Source organism: Thamnophis elegans, chromosome 12 (genome assembly GCF_009769535.1).
Source record: "Thamnophis elegans isolate rThaEle1 chromosome 12, rThaEle1.pri, whole genome shotgun sequence".
Classification (NCBI taxonomy): domain Eukaryota; kingdom Metazoa; phylum Chordata; class Lepidosauria; order Squamata; family Colubridae; genus Thamnophis; species Thamnophis elegans.
This window is the reverse complement of record NC_045552.1, coordinates 1,839,104-1,866,317: the sequence shown is the minus strand read 5'-3', so window position 1 is coordinate 1,866,317 and position 27,214 is coordinate 1,839,104. Positions and strand designations below refer to the sequence as shown.

The following is a 27,214-nucleotide window of genomic DNA, read 5'->3' as shown; positions in this document are numbered from 1 at the left end:
TCCTCCTTCCCCCTGCTGCCATTTTGTTGGACTTACAGGAGTCCCAAAGTACCCACACCCACGACAAACACAACAAAGGAAGGCATGTATCAGTCTTAAAATAATCAAAAGTCCAATCCAAGTGTAATCATCCCAAAGGAGCTTTACCGAAAGGCAACTGGGCTTGGTATTTTTCTTTGAAAATGTTTTGATTCTCATCCAAGATTCTTCCTCAGTTCTTCAGTCCTTTGGAAAAGCATTTTTGGGACAACCATGATCTGAATGATTGAGAATCTCCATGGACATAGTCAGTTTGTAGCAGATACGTAGGACTTAAAAGACGAATGAGTAACCGTGGAGTTGGGGGCTATAGGGGGTGCAAAGGAAATTGAATTTCACTCCAAAGGTTTCCCCAGTTAGCTTAGGAGTTGCTTTGGCTGAGGTATGTTTATCCCTGCCCCCTCCTCATTCCTAAATGGGGAATGGTACTTTGGACCCTGCAACGAGACTTATTGTTCAATCCTGGGTTTTCTCCCATTGTCTGGGACGAATAACGTAATTCCAATATGCAGCATGCTAGAATCCTTTGTTTGTTTCTGGTTGAGCATGTTGGAGATAGCCAGCCAAGTGGAGATAATTTCCCATACTGTGTCTAAGTTCCCTACGGCCTGCATGTAAACAAGATTCAGCTCTCGCAACCACTTTTATTGAGACCAAATTCTTGCACCCTGGCCAGAAGAGAAGGGTGCAAGGACTCTGGGTGGTGGCTCATGAAATTAAAAAATATTTAAACCAGATTGGATGGGCGCTGCCCTCACTGATTAGTCGATAATGCTCTAAGACAGGGCTGTCCAATATTGGCCACTTTAAGACTTGTGGACTTCAATTCCCAGAATTCGGAGAGTTGAAATCCACAAGTCTTAAAGTGGCCAAGGTTGGACACCCCTTGCTCTAAGACACATGAAAACAGAATTATAGCCTTTAAACACCAACTTGCTGCCCAGGAAAAAGTACAATTCCGACATGGTGCTCATTCTTCGCAAAGAATCAAGACCACTTTTTCCTTACACATCACCAAACCTGGACTGCTCAAAAATATTGTTGACCCATGCCGACTGAAACAGCATTAAGCAAAGATTTGTTTTAATCATGGTTTGCTGAATCAGCTATAAAGCTGGATAGACACAAGTGACATCTCAATGGTATTTGTGATAATAGGGTTTTGTGGAAAATAATATTTTTTTCCCTCTAGGATCAGCACTACACAGGGGATTTGGTGATGCCCGTGGTTTTGTCAAACAAAAGGCAAAAAATGAATACAGAAGAACAGAGTTGGAAGGGCCCTTGGAGCTCTTCTAGTCTAACCCCTTCCTCAGGCAGGAGACCCTATACCATTCTGGACAATTGACTCTCCAGTCTCTTCTTAAAAACCTCCAGCAATGATAACTAATTAGGCTATAAGAACAATCGACTGACCATACTCTTTTCTTAACTAGGCCCTTATGGAACAAATGCCCAGTCGTCCCCCCCCCCCAAACATCCCGGACTATAATTATATGTACATTTTTCTATTGGTTCAGCTTTTTCGCCTGAGCATCTTCAAAGGAAATAATAGAATATTGCCTCAAAAGTTATCTAACACTAAGATTATCCCAACATCAAATAAAACAATTAGAACCGTGGTGTCTTCTAGAGGCACAGTTGCATCCAATGAGCTTCTGAACCAATTATTAACAACCGGGCCCGGCAGCACCCACAAGCGGTTTCTGAACTCTGCAGCAGAAACCTGGGATGAGTATCTAGCAACGGAGAACTGCCTCCCTCTAAAGGACCAAAAGGGGATTTTTATTGGGAAAAATAAAAACAAGCCAGATTCGCTTTCCAAACTGTCCCGATCTGCAAAATACGAAATGTTTTCTTCCAGTTTTGTAATTACGTTTTGCTTGTTTCGTTTACTTTCGGTACCACTTTCAACGGCCGCTGGACCCAATGGACTGAAGCAGGACTAGGAGAGATTTGAGCCGATTTTTTCCTTGTCTTTTTTAGTTTCCCTTTTTTGATTGTTTTCAATAAATCTTGCAACAATTGTAGGCAGTTTTAGCCTGCATAGTAGAGAGCCCCGGGGCTACATGCAGCCTGCCAGTAATGGAAATCCATTGCTGCCAAACAGATCTGCTAGTGACAACCTGAAAGATATAGTGCCATGCACCTGCAGTGCCTCTCCAAGAATACCAACACCCTGCCTGGCATCTTATTGCTAAATGCCAGCGATTGTGATATCAATTATTTCTTAATTATTATTATTTCAATCCCACCTTTTTACAAGTAAGGCGGCATACATATGCCTTTCTCTACCTATCTGCCCCCCCAACAACAACCCTGTGAGGTGGGTTGGGCTGAGAGAGAGAGAGAGAGGGAGGGAGGGAGGGAGAGAGAGAGAGGGAGGACTGAAACAAAGTCACCCAGCTGGCTTTTATGCCTAAGGTGGAACTAGAACACACCATCTCCTGGCGATTGGCTCAAAGTCCCTTAACTGGTTTCAAGGCTAAATGGGAACTAGAACTCAGCATCTCCTGGTGATTGGCCCAAAGTCCCTTAGCTGGTTTCAAGGCTGAATGGGAACTAGAATTCACCATCTCCTGGTAATTGGCCCAAAGTCCCTAACTTGTTTCAAGGCTAAATGGGAACTAGAACTCAGCATCTCCTGGCGATTGGCCCAAAGTCCCTTAGCTGGTTTCAAGGCTGAATGGGAACTAGAATTCACCATCTCCTGGTAATTGGCCCAAAGTCCCTAACTTGTTTCAAGGCTAAATGGGAACTAGAACTCAGCATCTCCTGGCGATTGGCCCAAAGTCCCTTAGCTGGTTTCAAGGCTAAATGGGAACTAGAACTCAGCATCTCCTGGCGACTGGCCCAAAGTCCCTTAGCTGGTTTCAAGGCTAAATGGGAACTAGAACTCAGCATCTCCTGGCGATTGGCCCAAAGTCCCTTAGCTGGTTTCAAGGCTGAATGGGAACTAGAATTCACCATCTCCTGGTGATTGGCCCAAAGTCCCTAACTTGTTTCGAGGCTAAATGGGAACTAGAACTCAGCATCTCCTGGCGATTGGCCCAAAGTCCCTTAGCTGGTTTCAAGGCTAAATGGGAACTAGAACTCAGCATCTCCTGGCGATTGGCCCAAAGTCCCTTAGCTGGTTTCAAGGCTAAATGGGAACTAGAACTCAGCATCTCCTGGCGATTGGCCCAAAGTCCCTTAGCTGGTTTCAAGGCTAAATGGGAACTAGAACTCAGCATCTCCTGGCGATTGGCCCAAAGTCCCTTAGCTGGTTTCAAGGCTAAATGGGAACTAGAACTCAGCATCTCCTGGCGATTGGCCCAAAGTCCCTTAGCTGGTTTCAAGGCTAAATGGGAACTAGAACTCAGCATCTCCTGGCGATTGGCCCAAAGTCCCTTAGCTGGTTTCAAGGCTAAATGGGAACTAGAACTCAGCATCTCCTGGCGACTGGCCCAAAGTCCCTTAGCTGGTTTCAAGGCTAAATGGGAACTAGAACTCAGCATCTCCTGGCGATTGGCCCAAAGTCCCTTAGCTGGTTTCAAGGCTAAATGGGAACTAGAACTCAGCATCTCCTGGCGATTGGCCCAAAGTCCCTTAGCTGGTTTCAAGGCTGAATGGGAACTAGAATTCACCATCTCCTGGTGACTGGCCCAAAGTCCCTAACTTGTTTCGAGGCTAAATGGGAACTAGAACTCAGCATCTCCTGGCGATTGGCCCAAAGTCCCTAACTTGTTTCAAGGCTAAATGGGAACTAGAACTCAGCATCTCCTGTCAAGGCTAAATGGGAACTAGAACTCAGCATCTCCTGGCGATTGGCCCAAAGTCCCTTAGCTGGTTTCAAGGCTGAATGGGAACTAGAACTCAGCATCTCCTGGTTTCTAGCCAGGTGCCTTAACCACTGGGCCAAACTGGCTCATCAATGCGGCCCTTTCCCTTCTATGAGTTGGGCACAGTACCTGCCCTAGACTTTGTTCTCTGATGAGGAAGGTGCCATTCGGAATGACAGCCATTTTTTAACCTGCTATTTTGAAGCTGAAATGTGGTTTTTAGGACCCAGATTAAAAAAAACAATGACAATTAATGTCAGGTGCAAAGTTCAGTCAAATCAGGGCTTGTGGTTGGGGATACAAATGGAAGGGCAGGATATTATTTCATTATTATTTCAATTTTTATTTCTTCTATTTATTTTCATTTTCTGTAAGCCGCCTACAGTTGCTGTGAGTAGAAGGCTATATAATTTAGCCTAAATAAATATACTTCCCCCCCCTTTCCAACTTCTTAAAATTCAAATATCGAGGGTTATATATATTTTTTTGCATTACTTGGCTTTCATTTACCTATTTGTCGTTGTTGCTATCCTACCTTTGTTACTTTTGCTAATCACCCAAGGCAGCTATGTGTATTTTCATGTCTTTTCCTTTTGTATTTCAATTTCTCACGACAGGGGTAGGCAATACGTTTAAATTAATTCCCTGTCCGGCACATATTCCCCCTTTTTTTTTTTTTTGAGGTAAATTTTTGGCTTATTCGGCGAATGGTTAAAATACAGAATGCCAAAATATTTTTTAAAAAAAGGAGAAGCCTAAAAACCGCGTCAGAAATTGTTTCCTGAGGAAAAAATAACCCAACGGGGATCCAACAGGGCCCCGCCTTCTCCTCATGACAGCGGCGCAATTTCCCTCACATTTTCCCCGAACGTTACAAAATGGAGGCGCTTCCAGACTCCCCAGGATTCCCCGCGGCGGCGCACGTCGCCTCGTGGGGGGGGGGGGAAACTACGCCTCCCAGAACCCTTTGCACACGCCGCGCCTCCTGGACAATGTTGGGGCGCGTGACGCCACTCGGCCGTCAAGAGCTGCGCTACCCAGGGTGCCTTGCGGCCCGCGCGCTTAGCCTCTCCCTCCTTCTTAAACGGAGAAGCCAGCCAGGGGCCGGCTTTGGAGGGGCGGCCGAAGCAAACTACGCTACCCAAGAGGCCTTGCTCTTCGCGCATGCGCGGCGGCGCATCACTCAAGGCGAAGGGGGATTTGCGTTTGCCGACTGGAGGGTCTTGCGGAAGCTTGGCTGAAAAATAAATAAAAGAGGAGTGGGGGGGGGGGGAGAGAAAGCCCCAGAAATTAGTTTTCGCTCACTGAGGCGAAGGAAAGGCGCTGCCCGGCTCTGCTGGTAAGAGGAGGCCGCGCTGAAAGAGGCCTAGCGGTTGTCATGGGAACGGAAGGGGCCCGTTGGGGTGTCAGAGCCACCCCTCCCCCCCCAGGGACGGGGAGGTCATCTTGGTGGGGGGTGGGGGGGTCTGCGAAGGGTGGACATTTGGGGGGCTCTTAGGGCGAGATGGCTGCCCTCGGACGCTCAGCAATTGGCCTTTTGGAGGTGCTGGACTCGTACCCCCATCATCCCCAGCCAGCCCCCCTTCACCCCCCCATTTAACCTGTATTCCCATTATCCCCAGCCAGCCCCCCTTCACCCCCCCATTTAACCTGTATTCCCATCATCCCCAGCCAGCCCCCCTTCATCCCCATTTAATCTGTATCCCCATTATCCCCAGCCAGCCCCTCTTCATCCCCATTTAACCTGTATCCCCATTATCCCCAGCCAGCCCCCCTTCATCCCTATTTAACCTGTGTCCCCATTATCCCCAGCCAGCCCCCCTTCATCCCCATTTAATCTGTATCCCCATTATCCCCAGCCAGCCCCTCTTCATCCCCATTTAACCTGTATCCCCATTATCCCCAGCCAGCCCCCCTTCATCCCCATTTAACCTGTATCCCCATTATCCCCAGCCAGCCCCCCTTCACCCCCCCATTTAACCTGTATTCCCATTATCCCCAGCCAGCCCCCCTTCACCCCCCATTTAATCTGTATCCCCATCATCCCCAGCCAGCCCCTCTTCATCCCCATTTAACCTGTATCCCCATTATCCCCAGCCAGCCCCCTTCATCCCCATTTAACCTGTATCCCCATTATCCCCAGCCAGCCCCCCTTCATCCCCAACCTGTGTCCCCATCATCCCCAGACAGCCCCCCTTCATCCCCATTTAACCTGTATCCCCATTATCCCCAGCCAGCCCCTCTTCATCCCCATTTAACCTGTATCCCCATTATCCCCAGCCAGCCCCCCTTCATCCCCATTTAACCTGTATCCCCATTATCCCCAGCCAGCCCCCCTTCACCCTCCCATTTAACCTGTGTCCCCATCATCCCCAGACAGCCCCCCTTCACCCCCATTTAACCTGTGTCCCCATCATCCCCAGCCAGCCCCTCTTCACCCCCCCATTTAACCTTTATCCCCATTATCCCCAGCCAGCCCCCCTTCATCCCCATTTAACCTGTGTCCCCATCATCCCCAGCCAGCCCCCCTTCATCCCCATTTAACCTGTATCCCCATTATCCCCAGCCAGCCCCCCTTCATCCCCATTTAACCTGTGTCCCCATCATCCCCAGCCAGCCCCCCCTTCACCCCCATTTAACCTGTATCCACATCATCCCCAGCCAGCCTTGTATCCCCTTCATCTCCAGCCAACTTGACCCCATCCTCCCCAGCCAGTGTATACTTCCATCATCCCCAACCAGCACGTTCCCCTCTCATCCCCAGCCAGTGTGGCAAGTGGAAGCCACCCTCCAAAACAATCTGCCTTTCAGGGGCTCATCCAGCACCAGGGTGTGTGTGACCCTGTGGGACTCAGCGCCACATGACCCAGAGAGATTGGACGGAGCCGCTCCTGGAGGAGGAATCATAAATACCCATTTGTTAAATCTGTTTTTTTTTTTAGACCAGCGTTTCTCAAGCTCAGCAAATTCCCCCACTGGCTGGGGAATCCTGGGCAGTTTGGGGGATTCTGGGAGTTGAAGTCCATACCTATTAAACTTTGTTGAAGTTGAGAAACTCCTCCAGAATCTTTGCAAGTTACTCTCTCAATTTCCGCTAGTTCAGTGTTTCTCAACCTTGTCAACTTGAAGATGTCTGGACTTCAACTCCCAGAATTCCCCAGCAGTGGTTAGGACAGTGTTTCTCAACCGTGGCAACTTGAAGATGTCCGGACTTCAACTCCCAGAATCCCCCAGCCAGCATTCGCTGGCTGGGGAATTCTGGGAGTTGAAGTCCAGACATCTTCAAGTTGACAAGGTTGAGAAACACTGAACTAGTTTCTTCCTAGCTTGCTTTTTAAACTGACGCCCTCTGCTTTTATTCCCAGGTCTCGGTTCGCTCGGCTGGATTTTGCCTGTTGTCGACTTGATCGAGGGTGGGAAGCCATGGCGAACACAAGTGGGGTGGGAGACCCCGGCCTTTTACGGATGAGCATTGCCTCCCAGTTCTTTTCAGGAGAGGAAATGGCAGAGATCGACACCATGACCACGTCAGAGAAAGTAAGGCTGCCAGGATGTGAAGCTTGAACGTTGCCATGATATGAGTTCAGGCTGGACCCATCATCTTAAAACCAATTGGGACTTAATGGAGTTCCCAGCTTTACCATTTCTTCCCATCTTCCTCTATAGGCAACTATAGCTCCCTTTACGACCTGTGGACTTCAACTCCCAGAATTCCTAAATCAGCTGGAATTCTGGGAGTTGAAGTCCACGGGTCGAATCCCTACCCCCCTCCTCTGTAGTTCGTTCTTCCAATCATGGAGTGTTACATTTGCAAGAAAATAAATCATGTTTTTTTTTAAAAAAAAAAAAATCAAACTCTTTTTCCATTCAATCTCTTTTACATCAATTATTAGGATCTATTACACCCACTAATTTCCCATACATATAATAGACTTCTCTGGATTTTCTTTTTGTTCCTGATACTGATTTTAGATTTATTTTTTTTAAATAACCAGGTGGTAGATTTGCTGAATCAAGCTGCCTTAATAGTCAACGAGTCTAAAATCACGATCCTTAAACAAGTAAGTCACTTTTTCCTTTTCTTGAATTTGAACCCAGGCTTTCTTCAGTTAAATGGTCCCCTCTCTGACTAAGCCGGTTGAAGCACCATTAGGGGAGCCGATGGCCTAACTTCCTCCAATTTAGCTGCTAGGTAATTGAATAGCCCAATGGACTCGATTGTGGCCGTAAGTTGAGAACTACTTCTACCATGTAATTTCAGTTAACCTATTGGAGATGTTTTTTTTTTTTCAATCTTGGCAACTTTTAAGACGTGTGGACTTTCAACTCCCTGAATTCCCCAGCCGGCATTCTAGGAGTTGAATTCGGCATTCTGGGAGTTGAAGTCCACACGTCTTAAAAGTTGAGAAACGCTGTATTAGAGAATTAAAATCATAGGCAAATTTGTATGTTAGAGCCATTTTTGCATCCGTGAGCTAAATGAATTAATCTCCAGCAAATTATGAACGTCTCTGGAGTCTGTATCTCCTCCTGGATTTTCCCCACAACCTTTGTACAGAAGAGCATTTGCTCCCATCAGTGTGACCTGTGGCTGGCACACAGGAATATTCCAGGAGTTTCATGATGTGCCAGATGGATTCTTCCAGCTTTTTCTTCTTGCTTGCCTCTATTCTTCATTTTCTTTTCTTTCCCCTTTTTTCCTAGGTCCAGGAATTGATTATAAACAAGGACCCTACATTGCTGGATAACTTCCTGGATGTGAGTTGGCCGGGAATCTCCATAGGAATATCTTTTTCTCCACAGTATCTGCTTTGTGTTTCTTCCTGCCCATAAGCTATGGCTGAGGGATTCTGGGAGTTGAAGTCCATAGGACTTAAAGTCACCAGGGTTGAGAAACACTGGTTTAGGGCCTCCTGCTTGAGGGTTGGACTAGAAGACCTCCAAGGACCTTTCCAACTCTCTTATTCTGTTAATTTGTGTCAACCAGAATAACCAACCGGTGGGGAGATGGTGGCTGCTAGAACTGGACTCGGCCCTTAATCTTCCTCCTTCCTGTCTATTACTCGAGCTCTGTTCCCACTTGGCTCGCAATGAGTTGTGTTTTTTTGGGGGGGCTGAAAGGCCAAACCACCATGAAAGCAAATCCCTCCCCCTTTTCTGTTTTAGGAAATCATCGCTTTCCAGGCAGATAAGTCTGTCGAGGTGCGGAAATTTGTAATCGGGTTCATAGAGGAAGCCTGGTAAGTCCACGGTGTCCTTTTCATTTATTTACGCATTTGTCACATTTAGAAACTGCCCAGCTCTCCCTTCCAGAGGGACTCTGGGCGGGGTACAATTCAAAATGGGACATCAAAAGGTAAAAGCAAAACTGAGCATTAAAAGTTCATTCAAAGGCAGAGGGAGGACTTTCAGCATGGGCGGCTGAGGAATTCTGGGAGTTGAAGTCCACAAGTCTTAAAAGCTGCCAAGTTTGGAGAGCCCTGCTTTAGCCATTTTGGAAAGGGCCAGGAGAATTTGCCATTCTGATCCTCATGCTTCCGAGGGAGCGACAGGCCATTCAAGAGCCGAGGTGGCACAGTGGTTAAATGCAGCACTGCAGGCTACTTCAGCTGACTGCAGTTCTGCAGTTCGGCTGTTCAAATCTCACCGGCTCAGGGTTGACTCAGCCTTCCATCCTTCTGAGGTGGGTGAAATGAGGACCTGGATTGTTGTTGGGGGCAATATGCTGACTCTGTCAACCGCTTAGAGAGGGCTGAAAGCCCTATGAAGCGGTATATAAGTCTAACTGCTATTGCTATTGCTAACCTGGTTCCTGAAGTGCTTCCTTTTATTTCTGTGGCAGCCGTATTTGTAGACCGCTGCCTCGTCCTCTTTCGATTCGTTCCCGTTTTCGCCTTTGTTCTTTTCAGCAAACGGGACACGGAGCTGTTGCTCAAGCTCATTGCCAACCTGAACATGCTGCTGAGGGATGAGAATGTCAACGTGGTGAAGAAGGCCATCCTGGCCATGACCCAGCTGTATAAGGTGGCCCTGCAGGTGAGCTGCTCATCGTCAGTGGCAGGCAAGCAAGCAGAGCCACTTGTGAATAACAAAAGTCAGCGGCTTCATTGCCTCCCGCCTACGTTACAAGAATCTCCCCGGACTGCTTACTTTCCCCTGGGAATGGCCAGATAAGGCTCGAAGCTGTGCAAGGATGCCAAGCTAGAGCCTCACTTGACCCTTCCTTCCATTTTGACTGGGAGTTTTCCCGACATCATCCTCACTTCTTGAAATGAAAAGTGCAACCTGAGATTCGCACCACCCTAGAGGAACGGGATGGACCCAAGTGAACAGGACAGAAAAACCCTGGGTGGGAAGTGGGTGGGGGGTCACGAGGGCACAGGATTGGAGTGAGCAGCCTTTCTCTACCTGTGCCCCCTTAAATTGCTCTGGCTAGCGGGCGGAGCTGCTCACGGGCTTCCTTCCTCTTTTTTTGCTGCCCAGTGGATGGTGAAGTCCAGGGTGATCAACGAGATGCAGGAAGCCTGCTGGGAGATGGTCTCGGCCATGGCCAATGAAATCATCCAGTTGCTGGACTCCGACAACGACGGGATCCGCACTCACGCCATCAAGTTCGTGGAGGGGCTGATCATCACCCTCTCGCCCCGCATGCCAGAATCGGAGGTGCCCAAGCGACACGAGAATGACATCAGCCTCGACCGGGTTCCCACGGACCACACATACATCAAATACAGTAAGGAGCCCCCAGTGGGGCAGTTGTGGTGACCCTCCATCGCAGTTTCTCATACGGCCTCTTGAGAAAACGAATCGCCCGCCCCTGGATAGGTGTGGGCAATTAATGTTTTTCAACCTGGACAACTGTGAGATGTGTGGGGATTCTGAGAATTGGAGTCCCCACATATGGAAGCTGCCAAGGTAGAGGGGAAGAGACAGATTGAAATACAGTATTTTTTGGAGTATAAGGCGCACCAAGGTTTTGAAGAGGCAAATTTTTTAAAAAAGTTTTTGCATTCTGCAAACCTCCCCAAAAACGTCCCGTTTTTCGTAAAAACGGGCCCATTTTTTCCCCAGAAAGGGCATTAGGAAGCTTATAGTGTGCTACTGGAGTCTTGGGGGGGGGGGTGTAAAATTGAGCAAAAAATGGCCCATTTTTCACTCATTTCTGCCCTCCCCAGCCCCCAGGAGCTCTCTGAAAGCCTCCTACAAGCTACGCACGGCCATTTTGGTGAAGGGGAGGGGTTTCAGGAGGTAAACAAAAGGCTGTATTCAGTGTATAAGATGCACCCAGATTTTCAGCCTCTTTTTTTGAAGCAAAAAAGGTACGTCTTATACTCCGAAAAATACGGCACTCTCTGACATTTGGAAGTCCACGGGAGGACTTTGGGGCCCGCTGCTTTCAGCCTCACCTACCTGCCTGGGTTGCTGTGGAAATCCCACTGGTGGAGAGTGTGGCACAGGTGCTGCTTTAGGAAAAGCAGGGAACAGGGTCAATCAGCGGAATAATGCACAGTGTGATGGAATGTCGTGGGCCGGATTCCCAGGAGGGAGGGGCTGCATTCCAGAGGAGCAAAGAGGCAAACTCAGTTCAGAGAGTTTGGTGTGTGAGAGAAAGAGAGTGAAGACAGCTCCTCCCTAACAGTTCCCTAAGTATAGGCTTGGGGATGTAGCCCGACTGCTTTAGTGTGGCACGATTCTGTCTACAGGCGTGGCAGAACAAAGACGTCTGCTTAAGGAGTCACTAGGGCTCCTCCTGGGTTCTTGGGGCCTGACAGGCAACAGTTTATAAGTTGATTTTTACTAAGTGCCTCTCTTTCCCCACCCCCCAGATGCCCTATGGGAGGAAGGGAAGGCAGCGCTCGAGCAGCTTCTGAAGTTCATGGTACACCCGGCCATCTCCAGCATCAACCTGACGGCAGCCCTGGGCTCCCTGGCCTCCATTGCCCGACAGCGGCCCATGTTCATGTCAGAGGTGATCCAGGCCTACGAGACCCTGCACGGTAAGCCAGCCAGAGTCACAGCATCAGCAGCTTGGCTGTACTCTTCAAGACAGTGTTTCTCAACCTTGGCCACTTGAAGATGTCCGGACTTCAACTCCCAGAATTCCCCAGCCAGCGAATTCCCCCTTCAGCTCGCCTTCCGCCAGACCAGTTGGACTCATCACGGAGGGGTGCATGGTCCCCTTAAAAGGGGCCCCTGGGTGGGCGCCACAACTCCCAAAACTCCAAAGGCCGTACTGAGTGGTCCCCACTTACTCGAAGCTGGGTTGGAAGGAAGGCTCCGAGGCCACCATTATTATATCCGGTAGTGAACGTAGTGGGGAGACCCTCGGAATTCTGGCACAGCTGTGGCTCTGGGCCAGTGTTTCTCAACCTTGGCCACTTGAAGATGTCCGGACTTCAACTCCCAGAATTCCCCAGCCAGCGAATTCCCCCTTCAGCTCGCCTTCCGCCAGACCAGTTGGACTCATCACGGAGGGGTGCATGGTCCCCTTAAAAGGGGCCCCTGGGTGGGCGCCACAACTCCCAAAACTCCAAAGGCCGTACTGAGTGGTCCCCACTTACTCGAAGCTGGGTTGGAAGGAAGGCTCCGAGGCCACCTGTCAGGCCCCACTCCATTCCATAATTAGGAAAGAAGACCAAAAGACTCCATGGGTTGGAAATCCAAAGTACTTTTACTAATTATAAATGGTAAGCGAGCAGTAGTGAAGCAAGATCTGAATAATATGGCGCGAAAGCAATTGATATATAGCATAGCCCGTTCCCCCCCCACAGGATCAAAGCTCCAGTCCAATCATAAGTCCCTCAAATGTCAGGTGTGAGATAACTTCAAAAAGACAGGCCAAGATGGAATGTGAAGGCCGTTGATGTAGGCGGGAAACACGTACGCATGCGTACACCCCGACGACTGGAACACCCTGGAACATTCCGTCAGCCGACCTCCAGCACATCAATTAAAACCCTCCCACAACAAGCCCCCCCCTTCCCGTTTCATGGCAGCTGAAGCAGCAGCAAAGCAGAAGCTGACATCCGGCCGTCCCCCGGAAAAAAGGCTGTCAGGCCTGGAAAAAAAAAAACAAACAAAACACACAAAACAGACAAACAACAAACAAACAAGAGAGGGAAAGGAGAAAAGTCAAGGCTTGTCGGGATAAGCAGCATAAAACTTCCGGAGCAAGCGGGGAGCACGCACGTGGGACTTATCAACCCATTCCGTGTGGGAGGGGGGAAAATGTTTCCAAGCTACAAGGTATTGCACGCGATTGCGGTGCTTGCGGGAATCCAAAATGTCCCGGACCTCAAAATGATGTTCCCCATCAACAAGCAACGGAGCAGGTGGAGGGTCAGCTGCAGGCCGCAGGTCAGACGTCCGAACGGGCTTGATAAGGTTGATATGGAACACAGGATGGATCCGGCTAAGATGTTTGGGCAATTGCAAACGAACAGAAACAGGATTAATGACTTTCAAAATGGGAAAAGGGCCAACATACTTGGGACCCAATTTCTTCGACTTTTGCGTGGTATGCAAGAATTTAGTGGACAAATACACCAAATCACCAACGTGGTACTCATAAGGCTGAGAGCGTTTCCTATCAGCCTGTTTCTTGTGAGCCTTGTGGGCCGCGTCCAAGGTGGAACGAGTGAGGGGCCAAAGGCGACTGAGACGTTCACTCCAGTCCGCCACGGAGGGAACCTGAGGCTGGGCCGCAGGCAGTTCGGGGATAGGAACAAAATCCTGGCCGTAAACTACCCGGAAAGGGGTGAAACCAGTGCTGGAATGAACCGAATTGTTATAGGCCACTTCAGCGTGTGGTAACAAGTCCACCCAATCGTCCTGTTGATAATTGATGAAACAACGTAAATATTGTTCAAGGACGGAATTAGTACGTTCACAGCCGCCATTAGTCTGAGGATGGTAGGCGGAGCTAAGGCCTTGGGCGGAGCCAATACGTGTGAGGAACTCTTTCCAAAACTTGGACGTGAATTGGACCCCACGATCGGAGACAATACGGTCGGGAACGCCATGCAAACGGTATATATGGGAAAGGAAGAGCTTAGCCAAGGCCTTGGCAGAAGGAATCTTGTGGCACGGCACGAAATGAACTTGTTTGGAGAACAAATCAGTAACCACCCAGATGACTGTGTGCCCCTGGCTCTCGGGAAGGTCCACAATAAAGTCCATAGAAATTTCCTTCCACGGGGCAACGGGGCGGGCGACGGACTGCAGAAATCCGTGTGGTTTCCCCGGAGGTTTCTTGGCGGTGGCGCAAACCGGGCAACTGGAAACATAAAGTTCAATGTCCTTTTTTAAAGAGGGCCACCAGAATTGTCTCTTAACGAGGTGCAAAGTTTTCACGAATCCAAAATGACCCGCCATCCTGGAGTCATGAGCGCGACGAAGGACCACCAGACGTAGGGCAGCGGGGATGTACAGTTTAGCTCCAATCCATGGCAGATCGTCCCTCATAGTGCAGTCGTCCCGATGGTTGAGGAACCAGTCGTCCTGCGGAAGAGCTGCTTTGAGGTCAGAAAGCAGGTCGTGAGGTACGTCCTGTTGGGCCTTGGCCTGGCGACGCGTGAGCACCGGAGCCGCCAAGAGCGGTTGGACGATACTTAGCTTGGAACAATTATACTGAGGTAACCGGGATAAAGCATCGGCCATAAAATTCTTCCCGCCCGGGATATACTTCAGCGTGAAATTGAAACGGTTGAAATATTGGGCCCAACGCATCTGCTTTGGGGAGAGACGGCGAGGTGTGCGCAATGCTTCCAAATTTTTGTGGTCAGTCCACACTTCAAAAGGGTGTTTAGAGCCTTCAAGGAAGTGGCGCCAAGTAGCGAGAGCCCAACGAACTGCAAACGCCTCCTTCTCCCAGACCGCCCAGCGTCGTTCCGTGTCAGTGAGTTTACGTGAGGTGTACGCGCAAGGCTGTAAGGTACCTTGATCATTTGCTTGTAGCAGAACTGCTCCAACCGCGACATCACTGGCATCAGCTTGCACAACGAAGGGGTGGTTGAGGTCAGGATGTTTAAGAACGGGTTCAGCGGCAAAAAGGCGTTTAAGCTTTTCAAACGCCGCCTGGCATTCCATGGTCCAGTCCAACGGCTTACTGGGTTTAGGTTTCGGGTCGCCCCTAGTCTTGAGCAAATTCGTAATAGGGAGAGCAATGTCGGCAAAAGAGGGAATAAATTGACGGTAGAAATTAGCGAAACCCAAAAATTGTTGCAGTTGCTTACGAGTTTTGGGAGCGTCCCATTCAGTGACCGCCTTCACCTTCTCAGGATCCATCTCAATGCCATGAGGGGAGATACGGTAGCCCAGATAATCAATAGTAGATTGGTGAAATTCACACTTAGACAATTTGGCATACAAGTTGGCAGCCCGGAGTTTTTTCAAAACAGTGCGTACCAGATTGACGTGGTGGTCGTAATTGCGGGTATAAATGAGGATATCATCCAGATATACGATAACGCCCTTATAGAGATGATCGTGTAGGATCTCATTAATAAATTGCATGAATACAGCAGGGGCCCCCTGTAGGCCAAAAGGCATAACTCGGAACTGGAAACAACCAAGAGGGCAGTTAAAGGCGGTCTTCCATTCGTCCCCCTCCTTAATGCGCACCCTATAGTAAGCTTCACGCAGGTCCAATTTAGTGAAGATGCGGCCCTTCCCCAGTTGCGCCAATAAGTCCTTCATCAAGGGGAGTGGGTAGAGGTTCTGAGAACAGATGGCGTTAAGATTTCTGAAGTCGCAACACAAACGAAGAGACCCATCTTTCTTTTCACGAAATAGCACAGGGGCCGCCACCTTGGGCCGGGCCGGTTCAATGAAACCACGTTTCAAATTTTTGTCAATGAAAGAACGCATCTCCTCCATTTCCCTGGGTGACATGGAGTAAATGCGGGGTTTAGGGAGTTTGACTCCGGGCAAAATGTCAATGGAGCAGTCAGTAGGCCTGTGGGGGGGTAGAATGTCCGAAGATTGCTCGCTAAAGACTTCTTTAAGATCCAAATATTCTTTCGGAATTCTCTCCTCTCCTGCAATCCTCTCCTGCCCCCTAGCGGCCACCTCAGGAACGTCAGTGACTGCAGGTTGGCTTGGAGAGCCCTCCCCCACTGGAGGTACCTTGGAGCGAATCCGCAAGCGGCCTGTCCGCCAGTTAATGTGAGGGTTCCATTTCCGGAGCCATGGGATGCCCAAAATAAGTGGTCTGTCCATGCCAGGCGCGACCACAAAAGAGATCAATTCAGTGTGGGTCCCCAATTTCATTTCCAAAGGCTCAGTAAAAAAATGGGCAGGCCCCCCCCCCGCAACAGATCCGTCTATCTGGCAAAACACAAGAGGGGTTTTTAAAGTTCGCAATTTGAGGCCTAATTTTTCAACCATGGCTGGGTTGATCATGGACCGGGAACAGCCGGAGTCCAGTAATGCCAGGAGGGTGGCAGTAGTTCCCTCAGAAGGAACCTTTAATTCAATAGGGAGTAGAAGGGGCCCCTTGTTTGAACTCACCCAGTTAGGTGAAGCGTCGTCATCTGAGTCATCAGAAGAAGAGGAGTTAGCATCCGCGTCATCCTTCAATGGTTGGGCAAGAGGAGGGGGGTTGGTTTCTCCTGCGAAAGCTGTTTCCCTCTTTTTCTTTCCAGGGCCTCTTGCAGGCTTCTCCTCCCGTCTGGGAGGGGGTTGGGTGGAGAGGGGTGATCTCGCCCGACAGAGGGGGGCGGTATGCCCAAGCTTGCCACAGCGAAAACATGTTAAAGGTCTGGAGGAGCCAGAAGGGGGCTCCCTCGCGTCGCCCCGGCGTTTGGGAAGCGCTTGAGTAGCAGGAGGGGGGAGGGACTTGGCAGCTCTTTCTTTTCGCTTCCTTCTTTCTTCAGTGGCATAGCGCAGACGAATTAAATCAAGCTCAGCGTCAGCAGCATGTTCGAACCAAGTGATTAAACGCCTCGGCAGGTTACGATTGACACATTGTTGATAAATGTCAGCGTTTAAGCCTTCAGCAAATCTGTCCAGAAGCGCATCCTCCCCCCAGCCTCTCATATACTGAGACAGACATTGAAACTCCTGGATGTATTGGGCCACAGGTCTATCGTCTTGGTCAAAGGTTAAAAACTTTAATTTGTTCCGCTTCTCGGTCAACGGGTCATCAAAACGTTGGCGGAAAGCCGCCATAAAACGGTTGAAATTCCCCAAGAGGGGAGAACCAGACATATGCAGAGCAGTCGACCACGTGGCCGCTTCACCATCCAAAGATAAAAGAACCATTCTGACCCTTAAAGTATCAGATTCAAAGTCCCGCCCATAAATTTCCATGTAGTTAAAAACTTGCATAAGAAAAGAGGGAAGGTTGGTGGAAGAACCATCAAAACGCACCGGCAAGGGAGGAATTTTAGCCATTCGATGTCTTCGAGGTGGGGCTTGGGGGGGAGGTCCCCTTTGATCAGCAAAACCTCTAGCCGCAGGGGGTGATGCAGGCCGAGGGGGGGGTGGGGGAGAATCCTGGCGTGGGTGACGTTGCCAACTTCTCCAGTCTCTTTCCTCCTCCCCCCTCCTGTCCTCCAAAAATGTTTGACCCCAATAATCAGGTAACTCACTCCGCTGTGGTTTTCTCACGGGGCCCTGGTGCTGATAATTTCTCCATTCCGCTTCATCGCCTCTTTGGCTCCAATAGTCAGGAAATTCGCCCCCCTGAGGTTTTCTCACGGCCCCTGGCTCCAGCGAAGTTTGTTGAGGTGGTCTCTGGGTGAGACCAGCATTCCAACTTGTCTCTATTTCTCTTTGCCCCACTGAAGTTGACCACCGGGGCAGGGGGGAAGGCTCAGGCTGACTGGAAATTTGCAGTTGACATAAATCTTCGTGCAGAGGTCGGTCAGACGGGCTGGGCTGGTGTAAAGAAAGGTCGGGAGGTCCCAGTTCACTGGAGTCCATCCCTCCAACGGCGCCTTCCTCCTCTCTGGTCGGAGAAGACATTATGTCCCTTCTCGGTAGACGTAAATCTCCTGGAAAGGGATATTACTGAGATCTTGCTTCTTGTCAGGCCCCACTCCATTCCATAATTAGGAAAGAAGACCAAAAGACTCCATGGGTTGGAAATCCAAAGTACTTTTACTAATTATAAATGGTAAGCGAGCAGTAGTGAAGCAAGATCTGAATAATATGGCGCGAAAGCAATTGATATATAGCATAGCCCGTTCCCCCCCCACAGGATCAAAGCTCCAGTCCAATCATAAGTCCCTCAAATGTCAGGTGTGAGATAACTTCAAAAAGACAGGCCAAGATGGAATGTGAAGGCCGTTGATGTAGGCGGGAAACACGTACGCATGCGTACACCCCGACGACTGGAACACCCTGGAACATTCCGTCAGCCGACCTCCAGCACATCAATTAAAACCCTCCCACAACAAGCCCCCCCCTTCCCGTTTCATGGCAGCTGAAGCAGCAGCAAAGCAGAAGCTGACACCACCATTATTATATCCGGTAGTGAACGTAGTGGGGAGACCCTCGGAATTCTGGCACAGCTGTGGCTCTGGGCCAGTGTTTCTCAACCTTGGCCACTTGAAGATGTCCGGACTTCAACTCCCAGAATTCCCCAGCCAGCGAATTCCCCCTTCAGCTCGCCTTCCGCCAGACCAGTTGGACTCATCACGGAGGGGTGCATGGTCCCCTTAAAAGGGGCCCCTGGGTGGGCGCCACAACTCCCAAAACTCCAAAGGCCGTACTGAGTGGTCCCCACTTACTCGAAGCTGGGTTGGAAGGAAGGCTCCGAGGCCACCATTATTATATCCGGTAGTGAACGTAGTGGGGAGACCCTCGGAATTCTGGCACAGCTGTGGCTCTGGGCCAGTGTTTCTCAACCTTGGCCACTTGGAGATGTCCGGACTTCAACTCCCAGAATTCCCCAGCCAGCGAAAGCTGGCTGGGGAATTCTGGGAGTTGAAGTCCGGACATCTTCAAGTGGCCAAGGTTGAGAAACACTGCTTCAAGAGATCTAGACCGTAGAATAGTAAGAGTTGGAAGGGGCCTCAGAGGTCTTCTAGTCCAACCCCTGCTCAAGCAGGAGACCCCAGACCGTTTTAGACAAATGGTTATCCAACCTCTTCTTAAAAAGCTGCATCATTGGAGCACCCACAACTTCTGGAGGCAAGTCCTTCCACTGGTTCATTGTTCTCACCGTTAGGAAATCCCTCCTCAACAACCACCTGTGTTACTAACTGAGCAACTGCCCTGATGCACGCAGCCACTGTGTGGCAAGGAAGGTCATTAAGTGGGACAAAAACAACTGTATCCGTTAGCAACAGAAATTCTGCGCTCACTTGTGGATGTAAATCCAGGACTATCTATATGCGTACTAGGATACAACGCGGTGTCCTCTGAGCAAGTAGCCATTCTTCGGTTCTTCAGATCATTGTTACAACTGTGGCGATGCTCTTAACAAGTGTGTGGCAAGAAAGGTCATAAAATGGGACATTCTTTGGTTCTTCAGATCATTGTTATTATGGCCTCTTCATCAATTTAAGCTGCAGGCTGATACTTGGTTCTTTACATTTAAGGTGATTGTATGAATTGGCTCTCTTAGCCAGCTCCAAAGAGGATCTATGGAGGTAGAGCGTGAACTAGAAGTCCCTCTTTCTCTTCTAGTAATAGTCGTAGTAGTATTGATGTCAGAGTGCCAAATATCACCCAAAATTAAATCAGAGTCCAAGGCAAAAGTATTGCTCTAAGTTCCAATTTATTAAGAGAGACATGTTGGCACTTCTATGGAAAACCCGAATCTGAAAGCTTCCTGGGTTTTCCACCCAGTTGAAAGTCCATGATCTTGCCCCCACAAGTCCATCATCCCATGGTCCAATCTCCCACTGCCACGCTGGCAGCTTCCACCCATCCAGTTCCGGTCAGGTGCAGAGGTGCAGAGACAAAGGGTGACCTTGGCTTTCTAGAAAGAACATTGTTATGGCTACATAGCGTCTAACTCCATACAATCCCCCCCTCCCAATTCCGCACTAATGAAACAGCATAGTAAAATAAGAGAGTGTGTGGCAGGCCAAAAATCCTAAAAGGAATATGACTGCAGGCCTGACAATTGATTAGTTTTGTGGCCTTATCAATAGTTCCTCCTCTAGTTCTCTTCCCCCAGCCTATTTCTCCTGGGAGGGAAACCTGGGGGCGTCCGTCCCATCTCTGCTTAACGTTCTGTCCTCCCGCCAGCCAACCTCCCTCCCACGCTGGCCAAATCCCAGGTGAGCAGCGTCCGCAAGAACCTCAAGCTCCACTTGCTCAGCGTCCTGAAGCACCCGGCCTCCGTCGAGTTCCAGGCCCAGATCACCACCCTGCTGATGGACCTGGGCACCCAGCAGGCTGAAATCACCCGCAATATGCCTAACCTGAAGGAGCCACGCAAACGCCCTCGGGATGAGAGCGACCCCACCTTGAAGAAAATGAAGATGGGTGAGCGGTCTTTGAAAGGGTGCGGAGGCCTCGCGGGTGCGGGGGGTGGGTGGGGGGCGTTCTCTTTCGCCGGAGACTGGCGGTGTTGAGCCTGGTGCGACCTCTCCTCCTGCGTGCAGAGCCCCCGCTGGAGGAGGATGACGAGGACAAAGACCTGGAGCAGGGGGTGGTGCCCACCCCCAAGCCTTCCATCCAGACCAGCACCCAGTCGGATATAGACATCACAGCCGAGTTTCTGCAGCCTCTTTTGACTCCGGATAACGTGGCCAACTTGGTGGGTATTTTTTGGGGGGGGGTTTAGTTGCTGAACCAGCTCTTTGTTTTTCTGTGGGTATTTTCTGCCCCCCCCCCCCCACAAAGAGAAAAATACTTGGTGTCAGAGAAGCCTCGAACTCTGCTTTAGAGCAGGGCTCTCCAACCGTGGCAGCTTTAAGCCTTGAGGAGTTCAGCTCCCAGAATTCCCCAGCCAGCCATCCTATCCTGAAAAGAGGATGGATTTTAAGCTTCTTATTCTAGAACAGTGTTTCTCAACCTTGGCAACTTGAAGATGTGTGGACTTCAACTCCCAGAATTCCAAGGCCGACATGTGCCAAGTTTGAATACAAGTTTGAAATACTGTATTAAGACATTAGGATCCAATTCCTAATGGAAAAATGGCTACCAATTATAGCCCCTCTCATCCCCAGCCAGTGTGGCAAATGGAAGCCGCCCTCCAAAACAACCTGCCTTTCAGGGGCTCATCCAGCACCAGGGTGTGTGTGACCCTGTGGGACTCAGCGCCACATGACCCAGAGAGATTGGATGGAGCCGCTCCTGCAGGAGAAATCATAAATACCCATTTGTTAAATCTGGTTTTTTTTTTTTAGACCAGCGTTTCTCAAGCTCAGCAAATTCCCCCACTGGCTGGGGAATCCTGGGCAGTTTGGGGGATTCTGGGAGTTGAAGTCCATACCTATTAAACTTTGTTGAAGTTGAGAAACTCCTCCAGAATCTTTGCAAGTTACTCTCTCAATTTCCACTAGTTCAGTGTTTCTCAACCTTGTCAACTTGAAGATGTCTGGACTTCAACTCCCAGAATTCCCCAGCCAGCGAATGCTGGCTGGGGAATTCTGGGAGTTGAAGTCCAGACATCTTCAAGTTGACAAGGTTGAGAAACACTGTTCTAGAACCACACTCAGCTCTCGTCCCTCTGCTGGGGTTGGATTGATGCGTTTTTCGCTTCCGTCGTGGCGTTTGGGGGAGAAAGCCAGTTTTAAAGGCAAATTTAAAAGATTGTTTAAATATACTAGATTGCTACTACATTATATTACGTTACTGGGCTCTTTAATAGCTTTGTGCCCTGCAGTTCCTTGAAGGGAACTGGTTCATGTTTACGGCAGTGATTCCTGTGATTCCCCTTTGGTGACCTTCTGACAAGCCAAGTCGATGGGGAAGCCCGACTCGCTTAACAACCAAGTTACTAATTTATTAATTGATAACGATTCACTTAACAGCTGTGGCAAGAGATGCCGCAAAATGGGGCAAAACTCACTTAACGAATGTAACCTAACAAGACAAATTTTGGTTGTAAGTCGAGGATTACATGCAGAGAAGAATGACAATCAAGGTTATCTCTTCTTATCTCAACCCATCCCTTTTCCTCCCCTCCCCTCTCAACCCTCCCCTCCCATTTTTCTTGACCTTCTGCTTCTCTTCATGACCAACCATGCTTCCCATTCGGTGTTCTTCCTCCTCCAGGTGCTCATCAGCATGGTCTACCTCCCAGAGAACATGCCGGCATCCTTCCAAGCGACATACACTCCGGTGGAATCTGCTGGGACTGAAGTCCAGATCAAGCACTTGGCGCGGCTGATGGCCACCCAGATGACCGCAGGTGGCCTGGGGCCAGGTAGGTCTTCCCAGGGAGCCCCAGAGGAGTCGCATGGCTGCCAGCAGTCTGGGCAGGGAGGGAATTGTGGGGACTCTGGGAGTTACAGGCGGTCCCCTCCTACAGCCCTTCGTTCCATGGCACGACAAAACCGCGCTCGACTAAGCCGCGCCCGATTAAACCGCGTTGCTGATGTCATCAACAGGGCGACTACAGCGAGCGCGGAGAAAGAAGGGCGCTTTAAATAGCGCTTTGAAAGCAAGCCGATTCAACTTCAGGTAAGGGTTAGCTTTAGGGTTAGGGTTAGGTTTAGGGTTAGGGTTAGGTTAAGGGTTAGGTTTAGGGTTAGGTTAAGGGTTAGGGTTAGGTTTAGGGTTAGGTTAAGGGTTAGGGTTAGGTTTAGGGTTAGGTTTAGGGTTAGGTTAAGGGTTAGGGTTAGGTTTAGGGTTAGGTTAAGGGTTAGGTTTAGGGTTAGGTTAAGGGTTAGGATTAGGTTTAGGGTTAGGTTTAGGGTTAGGTTAAGGGTTAGGTTTAGGGTTAGGTTAAGGGTTAGGATTAGGTTAAGGGTTAGGTTTAGGGTTAGGTTAAGGGTTAGGTTAAGGGTTAGGATTAGGTTTAGGGTTAGGTTAAGGGTTAGGTTTAGGGTTAGGTTAAGGGTTAGGTTTAGGGTTAGGTTTAGGGGGGTTAGGTTTAGGTTTAGGGGTTAATTTTAGGTTTAGCGTTTACAGCGTGCTTCTGTCTCCGCGCTGTTGTCGCCCTGTTGATGACGTCAGCTACAGCGGTTTCGTCGAGCGCGCTTTAGTCGAACGCGGTTTTGTGGTGGAACCCTTCGTTCAACAATCACTCACAGTCACAACAGCACTGAAGAAAGGGACTTACGACCGTTTTTCACAATGACCATTGCAGCATCCCCAGGGTCATGTGATCAAAATTGAGACGCTTGGCAGTTGGGCTGTGCAGGTAGTCTTCGAATTACAACAGTTCGCTCAGTGACCAAAGTCACACAACGGCACTGAAGAAAGGGACTTACGACCCCTTTTCACACTCACGACCGTCCGAGCATTCCCACGGTCACGTGATTTGCATTTGGGTGCTTGCCAACTGACTCAACGGTGCCCTGAGGTGACATGATCCGGGGAAGGGGGGGGTCACATTGGCTGGGGGATTCTGGGAGTTGAAGTCCAGCTGTCCAAAGGTGGGAAAGGAAGCCTGCTGGGGTTGCTTCCCATCAGCCGTTAACTCTCCCGCTTTCCCTGGCAGGAGTGGAGCAGATCAAGCAGGCCAAGGAAGCCGTCAAAGGGGAGAAGATAGTCAAGCCGGAAGGGGTCTTGATCAAGCGACGCCTTTCCACCCTGAACCTCGGCCAGGCCATCTCGGTGGTGGGAGCCGCCAGCCCGGCTTCTCCCTCCACGGAGATCCTGCAGGCCAAGCGGCGCCCGGAACCCATCATTCCTTCCACCCAGCCAAGGTGAGCGCCAGCAGAGATGAGCTCCATGGTGGCCCTGCAGGACGGGACCCGAGAGACTCAGCAATGGACGGCACAATGGGTGGCCTTCCCAAGAGACAGGAGGCCGGCAGAAGGTGTGGAAGGTCCTGGCCTGCGAGAGGAGCTTTTCCTAAGGCCGTAAGAACCCCGGCTGGGCTCCCATGCCTGTGGTTCTGACTGTGCTCAGGGCCCTCCCTCTGGGCCTCAGGGACGACCGGCCAAGTCTCTCAGCCCCTCTGTACGTTTATTTTGAGTCTTTTATTTGTGTTTATAGTTTTAGAATTATAAGCAGCCCAGAGTCATGGCTTGAGATGGATGGATGGATGCATGCGAGAGAGAGAGGGGGGGGGGAGAGAGGGAGGGAGGGAGAGAGAGAGAGGGAGAGAGAGAGAGAGAGAGAGGATAGATAGATACATAGATACATAGATAGATACATAGATAGACACATAGATATAATAAAGCTTCCTAGTTAGAAAAGGATGGATGGATGGATGGATGGATGGAGGCTTGCTAGTTAGAAAAAGGATAGATGATAGACAGACAGACAGATAATGAGCTTGCTAGTTAGAATGGATAGAAGCTAGATAGATAGATACTCAGATAGATAGATAGATAGATGATAGATAGAGATAGATAGATAGTCAGATAGATAGATGATAGATAATCAGATAGATAGATGATAGATGGATAGATATAGATAGATAGATAATTAGATATATAGATAGATAGATAGATAGATATAGAAGATAGATAGATAGATGATAGATAGATAGATAGATAGATAGATAGATGATAGATAGAGATAGTCAGATAGATAGATGATAGATAGATAGATAGATATAGATAGATAGATAATTAGATAGATAGATAGATAGATAGATAGATAGATAGATAGATAGATGATAGATAGATAGATAGATAGATAGATAGATAGATAGATAGATAGATGATAGATAGATGATAGATAGATAGAGATAGATAGATAGTCAGATAGATAGATGATAGATAATCAGATAGATGATAGATAGATAGATAGGTATAGATAGATAGATAATTAGATAGATAGATAGATAGATCGATAGATATAGATAGACGATAGATAGATAGAGATAGATATAGTCAGATAGATAGATGATAGATAATCAGATAGATGATAGATAGATAGATAGATATAGATAGATAGATAATTAGATAGATAGATAGATAGATAGATAGATAGATAGATAGATAGATAGATGATAGATAGATGATAGATAGATAGAGATAGATAGATAGTCAGATAGATAGATGATAGATAATCAGATAGATGATAGATAGATAGATAGATAGATATAGATATAGATAATTAGATAGATAGATAGATAGATAGATAGATAGATGATAGATAGATGATAGATAGATAGAGATAGATAGATAGTCAGATAGATAGATGATAGATAGATAGATATAGATAGATAGATAATTAGATAGATAGATAGATAGATAATTAGATAGATAGATAGATAGATAGATATAGATAGATGATAGATAGATAGAGATAGATAGATAGTCAGATAGATAGATGATAGATAATCAGATAGATGATAGATAGATAGATATAGATAGATAGATAATTAGATAGATAGATATAGAAGATAGATAATTAGATAGATAGATAGATAGATAGATAGATAGATAGATTAGATGGATGAATAGATATAATAGAGCTTCCTAGTTAGAAAAGAATGGATGGATGGATGGATGGATGGATTTTTTTCCAAATCCTCGACTTGTGACCAAAATTCCTGTTGCTAAGTGTGAAATTTTTGGAGTAAATTTTGCCCCGTTTTACAACCTTTCTTGGCACAGTTGTTAAGTGAATCACTGCAGTTGTTGAATTAGTCACGTTCTGGTTGAGTGAGTCTGCCTTCCCCGCTGACTTTGCTTGTCAGAAGGTCGCGAAAGGCGATCAGATCCACCCCCGGGACCTTGCGACCGTCGTAAAGGCAAGTCGGTTGCCAAGGATCCAGATTTTGATCCCGTGGCATTGGGGATGCTGCAATGGTCGTAAGTGTGAGAAACTTTCCTAAGTCACTTGTTTCAGTGCCGTAGTAACTTCCCATGATTCACTAAATGGACAGTTGTACGGCTACCCGTACGACAAGCTACTAGCGGAAACCCCCTGCATTTGGGGGAAGCGCCCTCCTCCCTCTCCCCCCCTCAAACGCCGGCCTTGCTGTGCTTGTGCTCCAGGCTGGTGGGTGCGAGCGGCCGCAAGAAGATTTTCCGCCTGAGCGACGTGATCAAGCCTCTCACGGACACCCAGAAGGAGAAGCTCAAACTGGCCGCTGTCAAGCGGATCCTGCGCTCCGAGAAGGCCGTGGCTTACAGCGGGGCGGCCCACGTAAGTCAGCGGTCCCCAAGCCACAGGCACCCGGGCCATGGCCTGTTTGAAACTGGGCCGTGGGAGAGATGGGAAAGCGCCACATGCGCACGAAGTTCCACTCCCGCGAGCGGCAGACGAGCCTGTGCGAATGGAGCTTCGTGCCCAGCGCCCTCCGCTCGGAGGAGCAGAGCTTTGCACCCGTGCGCCAAAGAGCCTGCTGCTCATGTGCGCCGAGCCCCGCGTGCATCCTCTCGTGCGCATCTCCTGCTCTGCACAGAGAGCTGTGTAGGTGCCCCTGCCACACACACACAGACACACACAGACACACACGCCCTGTGCAATCTGGAAAGGGTTGGGACCGCTGAGGTCGGCCGTGGGGGCCGCTGTGGGCAAGCCACTGGCCTGAGCCCAGACTTCCCTCCCGCAGGCTCGGGTGAAGATCCTCTCCTCCCTGGTGACCCAGTTTGAGGTCCCTCTGAAGCAGGAGATCTTGGCCTTCGTGCTGGACGACATCCGCAACCGGCTGGACCTGGCCTTCGCCTGGCTCTACCAGGAGTACAACGCTTACCTGAGCCAATACCCCACCGGCTCCCTCAGCAACTACGACGAGTGTCTCATCGGCCTCCTCTCCGGCCTGCAGGAGAAGCCCGACCAGAAGGATGGGTGAGTCCGTGGCCCGGCAGAGCCGGCAAGCTGGACGGGGGCTAGAAAACCCCTCTGGGTCATATTTGGGGGGACGAGGGACCCTCGTTTTTTACTTCCCAGTTACCCGTAGTAGCCTTAAGTCAGAGCCGCCGTCAAGTTTTAGCAAATCTCTCCGGTTGAAAGTGTTGATTTGGAAACCGTCACAAAAATCAGCTGAATTTGTTTCTTGGAATCCCGCCTTTATTATTTTTACGAATAACTCCAAAGGGGCGAACGTGCCCCCCCACACGCCTTCCTCCCCCTGTTTTCCTCACAGCCACAACAACCCTGTGAGGTGATTTTGGCTGAGAGAGACCCGCTGGCCCAAAGCCCCCTTCCATCTGGCTTCCCTGGCTAAGGTGGGACTAGAACTCCCAGTCTCCTGGTGGTTGAGCCAATATTAACCCAGCTGGCTTTCAGGCCTAAGGAGGTGGCACTGGAACTCACCGTCTTCCACTTCCCCCCAAGACTAAACTGGCTTCCCTAGTTTTTCCTCCTCCTCTTAGAAT

The 27,214-nt window shown here is 49.3% G+C and overlaps 1 protein-coding gene across 2 annotated transcripts in view; it reads left to right on the top strand.

Annotated features, from left to right (window-relative positions):
- SYMPK (symplekin) overlaps positions 1-27,214 on the top strand; it is a 79,688-nt gene that overhangs the window by 39,827 nt on the left and 12,647 nt on the right. The window contains exons 1-14 of one of the 2 annotated variants that reach the window (XM_032227320.1): positions 4,966-5,199; positions 7,226-7,397; positions 7,856-7,921; positions 8,565-8,618; positions 9,027-9,100; positions 9,770-9,896; positions 10,344-10,593; positions 11,687-11,857; positions 20,064-20,303; positions 20,423-20,577; positions 22,041-22,191; positions 23,431-23,638; positions 25,889-26,039; positions 26,449-26,684. In XM_032227320.1, coding sequence (XP_032083211.1) covers positions 7,284-7,397; positions 7,856-7,921; positions 8,565-8,618; positions 9,027-9,100; positions 9,770-9,896; positions 10,344-10,593; positions 11,687-11,857; positions 20,064-20,303; positions 20,423-20,577; positions 22,041-22,191; positions 23,431-23,638; positions 25,889-26,039; positions 26,449-26,684 — 1,997 coding nt within the window. In that variant the 5' untranslated portion in view covers positions 4,966-5,199; positions 7,226-7,283. Of the gene's footprint in view, positions 1-4,965; positions 5,200-7,225; positions 7,398-7,855; positions 7,922-8,564; positions 8,619-9,026; positions 9,101-9,769; positions 9,897-10,343; positions 10,594-11,686; positions 11,858-20,063; positions 20,304-20,422; positions 20,578-22,040; positions 22,192-23,430; positions 23,639-25,888; positions 26,040-26,448; positions 26,685-27,214 lie in introns of those variants that run through there. The other variant, XM_032227321.1, reaches the window with a different exon arrangement.